Below are 9230 nucleotides of genomic sequence, written 5' to 3' on the forward strand. Positions count from 1 at the left end.
TAGGTTTTGTGCCATTTCCTCAAAACAGACAAAATTTTCCCTAAAAATAGGAAGATTGGGTTGAATGACCCAAAATACACCACTAGGTTGACTGTATTTAATGATGATGCTTAAATCAGTTGCAGTAAAACTGACAGACGTCTCCAGTTGTTACATTGGGTTTTGGAATAGTTTTTTTGTCTGAACTTGTAGAATGGGTTCGGTTCAACCACCATTTCTCAGAAAAAAGTATTCCCAACTATACTCACTTAAGTTTCATTGGTAGACCTACTTTTATTTTTGAAACTAATTCATAGAAGACTGTACACATAGTAGCTAGTCATTGAAATATCCTCCTGAGATATTAATTGTCACACTTCCTAGAGCAGGTTAGGTGCCGCAGTTACGGTTTTCACACCATTTTATTTGTAGCTATTAGTAATGATACTGTCAAACAGCCATCTAATGAGCTTCATTACAACATACATACGGGGACGTGTTCCGTACATGCTGCGCATAGTGAACTACCCTGCTGCATACTTATTCCCGAGTAGTGTCGAATAGTCCATCCAACAAGACGAGGAATTTGTATCTGAAGTAAAATCACATCACTCACGGCAGAAGTAATTTTCTGAATATGAGAGGCGTTGTTCATTTAACTACTTCACCGCTAAAATGCTTCACATACAAAAAATTTTCATTAGAGATATGATTAACGGGAATCTTGGATAGTTCAGGTGTTTGTCTTGTTAAGACATACCAGGATCTCGGTCAGTATGTACTCTAGTGCGCAAAAACTCAAGGATCAGACAATTCATAGAAAAGCATTTTTGGTGCCGTCTCATCTTTGTCGCCTAATGTCCGAATATTTTCATAGATTAGAATAAGCTTCACGTTAACTAAGAGAGATTGTGACTTGTACTTTCGAAGGGTAGTGGGTGTATTTTGTGGGACCAAAGTCCTCACTTTGACACCGTCACATCTTGATACCCTCCTGTTGAACTGCGCTCAGTGGCTTAAACTATCAGTTGAACTAGTAGCGATACCTCTGAAGAGACCACAGTACTCGTTAGATTGGACTGTTCGGTTAGTCTCTGCAAAGTGCCGTCTGGGATTTCGTTGAATTGACAAAGTTGCTCTAAGGGCTAGAAAATTTGACAGGAAGACCAGGTAATTGTTTTATCTGACTAGTGTCTTTCAGTAGATATTAATCAAACTCTTGAATCACGAGGCGATATAAGAATCCTCAACTCATCATATCAGACTTCGATTAATGTAATAAGATGAAGATTATGAGTGCTGTGGGGATGTTGCCCAAGTATGCTTAGCATACACCATCATTTCTTCCTAGAAAAGGTGGTACACCACTATAAGTTCCATTTCAACAAGGAAGTATTCCCAAACGCATCTGCGAATTTTTTATATTTGCGTGGGAGCTAACGATACCAAGCAAGGGTGATCTACACTTTGGAGTCTTTAAAGTGTCGTTGTGTTCTTGGTGAACAGAAAACTTATCTCACTCAAACGTACTGAATGATTCACTAAGGTAGTTCAACACTATTAACGGTTGAGTTTTAGTAAGTGTTGCGAATCATTATGTAAGGTTCGACTTAGTTCAATCCTCACAGATTTCTCGACACTTATTTGTTTAAGTTCATGTGAAAGATGACTTTCGGTAAATTGGCCTGGAAAAAGTAAAAACTATTAATCCCTATATATTGTTCGACATTAAGTCTTTTGAGGTAGCGAATCTCTTGATCGTTAAACAGTTTGACATTTTACTGAAACCCTATTTACGTTTGAATATGAATACGAAACATCAACATCACGCGGCAGCTTCCTTATGCAAAGATATAACTTAAAGATTCTACTAAGAAGGAAAAGTTTTAATGTGCATTTACACAAAGAATCATCATGAGATAAAGTGTACAACAAACACTATTATCAGGCTTCCTAGAGTACTTCAGATCAAATTATTTTAGGGTCCAAACACACCAACAAATGCCGGTCTCAGAGGTCGTCCATGTAGTTGGTAACCTACTTTTGTGACCACAGCGACTGTATTCTTTTCCTTTCCAGCCTCCAAGGGAGCTTGGAACACAGCTTCATGAATATTTGGGTCAAAATGTTCGCCAACTTCTGGGGAAATCTGGACTAAGTTATGACGGGAGAAAACCTAATAATATGTAACAAAAAAGAAATACTTAAATTTAAGCCAAGACATTTGAAAACCAGAAGCTACTATAGCCGCTTTTATTTTGTCTAATGAGCTTTTTAAGATGGTTGTGACATATCATTATGAGTTTGGGTTTTAAAACAAATGGTGTAGTTGTAATAAGTTTATTTTGATTCATTGCATTTGTGATTAAGCTCATGGAAAACGATTACACTTATGAAAGAATCTAATTAGCGTTTTTCAGTTTTTTTTCTAACATGCTGAAGCTTAGTGGACAGTAAATATGTAGTACACGTTGCGCCGCAACTTATTTAAACACGTACATATTGGTACGAAGGGGCACCAGATACATATGCGCCACACAAAACAATGAGAATGGGAAGATGCGTATAAATAATAAAAAAATAGTATGAGAAAAAAGAGAAGAGTTAAGAAAGTTATAACTACTCTTCATGAAGAAAGTAAAAGAAGGTTACAGCAGGCTCGCCACTGGCTTCTATTCTGAGCCATATCCGATAACGTCTCTAGCCACTGTGTTGCACCATCTCTCGGACCCCAGCCAGGGAGTCATGAAGGACCAACAGAAGCTAGTCCTTTGCAGCTTTCTTTCATACCACGACACCATGTCATATACTGACCTCCTCTCTGCTTTTTCCAACCAGTCCCAGAGTCGGCAAATAATGCACGTTGTGGAAGTCTCTGGGACGACATTCGTAAAACATGTCCAAGCCACCGAAGTCGGTGTTTCAAGATGGTGACACCAATTGAATTATCGTCTCGGCGCCCGAACACACGATGTCGAACCTCTGCATTACTAACATGGTGCTGCCACTGGGTGTCAGCAATCCTTCGGAGACAACGATGATTGAACACAGAGAGTAGTCTAACATCCTCAACTCGGAGAGGCCAGGTTTCACAAGGATAGAGCAAAACTGCTCTCACAGACGCGTTGTAGATCCGACCTTTTACAGCCAGACTAACATCACGAAGGCGCCAAAGATGACCCAGATTGGCATAAGCCGCTCTGGCTTTCATTATACGTGCATCAATCTCATCACTCACGCCACCACCAGCACTTATATAGCTGCCTAGATACACGAACTTCTCGACTACTTCAATCTGCTCACCATCTAGGGTGAGTACAGGATGAGAATCCTGCCAGTCTTGTAGGAGCACTTTGCACTTGGAGGGTGCAAAGCACATGCCGTACCTGCGGACACTGATTGCCAACTGATTAAGTGCGGATTGCATGCCTTGGGCATTATCGCACAGTAAGACAATATCATCCGCATACTCAAGGTCGAGAAGTCGTTCTCCAGGCAGCAGATCCACACCGCCATTACTTACATCCATCAGAGCTGTTTCCAGGATGTCGTCGATGGCAAAGTTGAAGAGGAATGGTGAGATTGGGCAACCCTGCCTAACCCCACTGCTTGAATGGAACAAGGGAGAAAGGTGGTTGTATGCCCTCACTCTGCCTGAGGTGTTCGTATACAGGGCCTTTAAGATGTTAATGAACTTCTCAGACACACCCTTCTTCAATAGACAATCCCAGAGAACAGTCCTGTCCAACGAATCGAAGGCAGTCCTGATATCAAGAAACACTACGATTGTTGGCCTGCGATAAGTATGACGGTGTTTTAACATTTGGCGGAGGGTGAAGATGTGATCAATGCATCCTCGACCAGAACGAAAACCAGCCTGCTCCTCGCGAGTCAATCGTTCTCGGGTTTTAAACAACCTACGAAGAATGACAGGAGCCAATAGTTTGAACGCAATCGGAGGTAGACTTATCCCCCGATAGTTGTTACAGGAACAACGTGAACCCTTTTTAAAGATAGGGACGACTATTGACTCATTCCATGATGTTGGAACACTTTCTTGCTCCCAAACCTTTGCAAACAACACAGTCAGTTCCTTAGCCGGAAAGTCACCACCATCTTTAAAAAGAGCCGGAGGTAAATCATCTGGGCCCGGCGATTTGTAACGTTTCAAGATTTGGAGTTCCTTGCGGACTTCCGCCTCGTTTGGTGGATCAGTCGTCACCGGCCATGGGGGGCAGGACAAACTGGTTGATGTTGCCGGAGCAGCAGGCCAGTTGAACTGCCCTTCGAAAAATTCCGCCCATCGTCCAAGACGTCGAGAGATGTTAGTGATTGGCATCCCATCATCCTTGTAGATTGTTTCACTCACACCAGACTTGTTGCTGCCAGTGGCTCGGATGAGTTGGAAGAGCTTCCGGCAGTTACCAGATGCAGCTGCTGCTTTCATCTCACTGTCACGCTCCGACCACCAGGCTTCTCGGTCCTTACGCAAGCCTTGCCCGATTTCATTACGTAACAGCCTTCGTTTGTGGTCAAACTCACGGTCACCCAGAGTAGACCGACGGGCTTCGATCAGTTGTAAGGAGCCAGAAGAAACCCAGTGCTTGTAAGCGGGACGTTTCGCGAAGCCGCAAGCAGCTTTACTCGCCATTTTCATGGCGTCATGAAGTTGCAACCAATGCTCATCTATACTTTTCGGTGGGATGGTAGCTAGCCTAGAAGCTAGTTCGGCTCGATACTTACTGGCAACAGAAGTTGCAGCCAGTTTACTAACATCGATCCGTTGATGGCAGTCAATCCTTCGGCCACTGAAAAGTAAGGTAAGATTGGCGCAGACCAGGGCATGATCAGACTCCAGATAGGTACTCCAAAAGGAGCGGCAGTCTTGTACATAACCACGCCAGCGGTAGCTGATCGCGATGTGATCAATCTGAGTCCAGGCTTGAGATGCAGAGGGAGGACGCCAGGTTGCACACCGGCGATGATTGTGCTGGAAGTTAGTGCTAACCAGAAACAGGTTGTAGGCTGTGCACAGTTGCGGCAAACGGTCTCCGTTATCTGTCCTGCAACCAACAAGTCCTCATCGGCCACCTAAACGACTCTCTTCTGTGCCTAGACGCCCGACCTGCGCATTCAAGTCTCCGGCTAATACTACAATATCTGTCGGACGCGCTTTCTGGAGAAGAACAGTTAATTGGTGGTAAAACTTATCCTTGATTGCATCCGGGCTGCTATCTGTCGGGGCATAGGCGGAGATGACGAAAAGATACCGTTTCTCACGCCGGTTTCTTCTCACTTTGATGGAACTTTCTAATCTAACAGCACATAACCGACTGTTAATGGGGATCCAATCGATCAGTGCTGCCTCAGCTCTAGCGCTTAGTGCGACATCAACGCCAGCAAGACCAGACGAAGATGCCACAGGGTCCCCGGATAAGCGCACGTGAAACAAGCTTTTCGAAGCGACAGATGGAGAGCGAATTTGTAGTACTTCACTAGAGTCTTGAATATGGGTCTCGGATAGACAACAGACGTCGACATTAAGACTTTCTAAAAACATAGCCAGATCTATCTGCATTAGTGTGCGAACATTGAAGGAAGCCAGCTTGAACGGCGTACGTGGTTTCAGAAAGACTGCTTCAGTATTCATAATCAGTGGAAGCATTCACTTTCGACCAGACAGCGACTAGAGATCGTTTAGATAGGACAGAGTTTCCACCATGGACGAGCTGTTGTATAAGTTGAAAAGTAAGGATACATAAATTGGGAATAAAAAGGAGTGGATAAGCGACATGGTAAATAATAATAATAATAATGTAAATTGCCTGGCATATAGTAAGCGCGTAAATGGGATTGTCAGTAGAAGTCATCATTTCATTTATTTGTGTCATTTATTTTTGTGAGGGCTGTGATACTGCCCGGGTGCCCAAACTGAAGCAGGTAGTTTTCTTAGGGGGCTACACCCTGAGCCTTTGACCTGAAGGTCTAACCCATAAGTCAGTGGAGCATCGTGAGGAGATGCAGTCCCATGGTAGCCGGTGACTAACAATTGGTTCATGTGCCATTTGTTCCCTCAGGATACTGGAGCCCATGTACACTATTGGTTTGGAATCAGGGTTTTCCAACTCCTCTAGGTGGACTTTCCGTGTCCATCAACCCGGTTAAAGCGCCGGACATTCGCTTTTCGTCCTCTCACTTTCGTGAACAACACCGCCGCCACGAGAAGGCAGTGAGTAGGACTTCCGTGGCAGAGGCTATATACGTGTGGTCATGTGAGAGCATTTCGAGAGGGAGAGCGGACTCTTCGGGGAAAATATAATTAAGCGAGCCGATAATAACTAGATTTTACAGAAAACACACAGGAGTAATAACACAACTCGAAATTTATTATTACCAATTGATTTAGAGCGTTCAAAGATAGTACTAAGAGTTGACATGATAATAATAAGCGAGGAAGCTTTTGAACCTTGAATATACGAAACTTTCCTACAATGTTATGAAATTCAGATTACAATGGTCATAACCAACCTCCGCATATATAGTGTATACATTAAACCGGTGAAGTACCACGAGATTTTTTGGTAAACCACTAGCAAGTGTCCATGGTAATCAAGAGAGTATCTGTAAAAGTGGAGAAGTCAAAGTTGAATTTGTCAAGCCCTATTCCTCTCTGTTCAAACTTTATGTTAGCCTTGAACTGTCTGTTTATTACAATACGAAGCTCCTAATTGAATTCACTTATGCCCGTTGCTCCGCGCCTAGGGGCATAGGCCGCCAACCAGGATTCTCCAACCCACTCTGTTCTGGGCAATCATTTCCAGTTGCCACTCACCTCTTAGATGTTCTTCTCCAGTTCCCGATGCAATGTGTTCTCTGACTTGCTTCATAAGGCGGTTGGATGATTTCCACGGTGTATGTCCTATCTACCTCCAACGTATTTCTTCAATTTCTTCAGCTAAAAATCGGTCTGTTTTCTCGCATATTACGTTGTTGCTGATGGTAGTCTCTTGTGTAGACAACTGTCTATAAATAGCTCTACAAGTTTTAGCTCCGTCCAGTCGAACTGTCTTGACGTTCGTATTGAAGATTCCGACTTTGATGTTGGCTGACAATTGTTTGAGTTCCATATTTTCTTCGACTGTGTGAATGCTGCCCTTCTTTACCAATCCTTGTCTTTACGTTTGCATCGATGATGCTGACCAGATACGTGGAAGTTTCCACCTCTTCCAGAGCTCCTCCACCAAGTGTGACTTGGTTAGTGCTCTTCATGTTGTATTTCAGGATCTTTGTCTTTTTCTTTACGTTGAGGCCTACTGCTGCTACGCTGGCTGTCTTCACTTGCATTTGTTAGTGTATAGGGTAGAAGGGCTAAGTCATCTGCAAAGTCCGAGTCGTCTAGTTGCATACCAGCTACCCATTGTATTCCGTGCTTTTCCTGAGATATGGATGTTCCCATAATTCAATCGGCCACCAGAAGAAAAAAGGTGAGAGTAGACAGCCTTGTCTGACAACGGTCTTAACTTGGAATGCATCTGTCAGATGTCCTCCATGGACGACTCTGCAGTGTAGTCCGTCGTGTGAATTCCGTATGATATTGACGATCTTATCAGGTACACTATGGTGCTCCAAATGGAAGCAATGGTAAATTCACTATTTTGAAATCCCATCGCCGTTTATATAACTTTGTAGTGTACAGTCTCGTGGCGTTATCTGAATGAGTAGCCGAAAACGTCAACTGGGTTCCTACAAATGATGTTTTCACCTTAGACTTATAACTGGGGACACATGTATTTGTACACTATACAGTATAGCCATGTGTTTCTCCTGTAACTTATTCACTCTCGATTACTTAGAACGACTTTGTAGTGTAGACAAAGGGAGAGGTTTGGTTCAATATCTACAAAAAACAAATAAACTGAACCACACAGAAGTGCCACGCAATTTATAGGAAATTTTCGAAATATAGGGTGTGACCCCAAAAGCTCTTACCTTGAACAATTGGCTTTCTGTCAATACTAAGCCATGGTACAAATTAGCGAACGGAGGATTAACTCCATCTTTTAATTGATCTTGAGGAGCTGATTTAGTAGCAGATGTTAAAATATCAGCCACTTCCAGTAAATCTTTGCATAAACTTTGGATACCGAATAATTTTGCTTCATCTATCTGTTTCATCAAACGTTTCCGCATGTTTTCTGACTCGGCGAGTGCCCTTTTATATTTGTCGTCTAAGTTATTATAATTTTCAGTTATTTTCTGCATTTCAGTCTTTAAAGATTCTATTTCTTTATCACTTTCCTTCGGTGTTGACTCCTCAACGGTTTCTGTGCTAAATTTACGATTGAGATGCAATCCAAAGTAGCCTTTTACAACAGAAGTCACAGGGCAACTAGCGTAAAATAATAAACAAAGATGAAGACTTACCGAAACTTTTCCAAGTGTGTTGTATCTAGATGAACACTACGCGAAAATCTAGAGACAATGCTTAGAGCCATAAGCAACTGTTGTAAAAATTAGTTTGCTGTACAGATAATCAAATATATTTTGTCACAGTAACGAGTTCTATACAAAAGTAAATAAAATAATGCGTTGACGTATGATATAATATACATAATGGCATAAGGTACACTAAGTCCTCTTACAATTATTTAAACACATTGGCAATATGTGAACATGCTTACACAATAGCAATTTATTTATGCAGGTTATGTAAAAACAGACGAGATCAATTAAATAAATTCACTTGGTAACCACCGTCTTAATGTACATAATTTTGTTTAGTGTGTTCTAGGTGCTGCCAAATATTAGCTAAGTCAGAACCAAACAAAAGCGAAAGCTCATCATTTTGTTTTGATGAAATATGCTGTGATCCTGATATTGACAGGTCACATGAAGATAATACTGGGTATCTTCTTAAAGATCAGTGTTTACCATGAAAGAGAATCTTTTGATAAGTAACGGAAAACCTGGAAGCCTGCAGGGTTTCGGTAAATTACATCCTTGATTGTGATTATTCCTTCCAAATTTATGAAGATATTTTCAAAATTCGTGATAGTGGACAAAACTTGGACGAGAAGTCTCTTCTGATGCCGAAGACAAAGAAAGAGTAAACGGGGTGCTATCTGGATGGAAACTTGTGGGAAGTGTATAGCAAGGTATGACTTAAGGCCCTTGGACTTTGTGCTTTAAGATGGTCCAAAAGTTGATGCTTAAAGATTGTCCCCAGTAATAGTTCATCAATGTACACTAGT

At 42.1% G+C, this 9230-nt stretch overlaps 1 protein-coding gene across 1 annotated transcript; it reads right to left on the reverse strand.

Annotated features, from left to right (window-relative positions):
* Window positions 1-1846: 1846 nt before the first annotated feature.
* Smp_062790 (putative grpe protein) lies at window positions 1847-8474 on the reverse strand (the record flags this gene model as incomplete). The annotated part of the gene is made up of 3 exons (XM_018793839.1): window positions 1847-2155; window positions 7969-8368; window positions 8404-8474. 3 exons carry the CDS (start codon window positions 8472-8474, stop codon window positions 1958-1960), a joined length of 669 nt encoding a protein of 222 aa, XP_018648311.1. The 3' UTR covers window positions 1847-1957.
* Window positions 8475-9230: the final 756 nt, after the last annotated feature.

The sequence above is a fragment of the Schistosoma mansoni genome, chromosome 1, assembly GCF_000237925.1.
Source record: "Schistosoma mansoni strain Puerto Rico chromosome 1, complete genome".
Taxonomy (NCBI): Eukaryota; Metazoa; Platyhelminthes; class Trematoda; order Strigeidida; family Schistosomatidae; genus Schistosoma; species Schistosoma mansoni.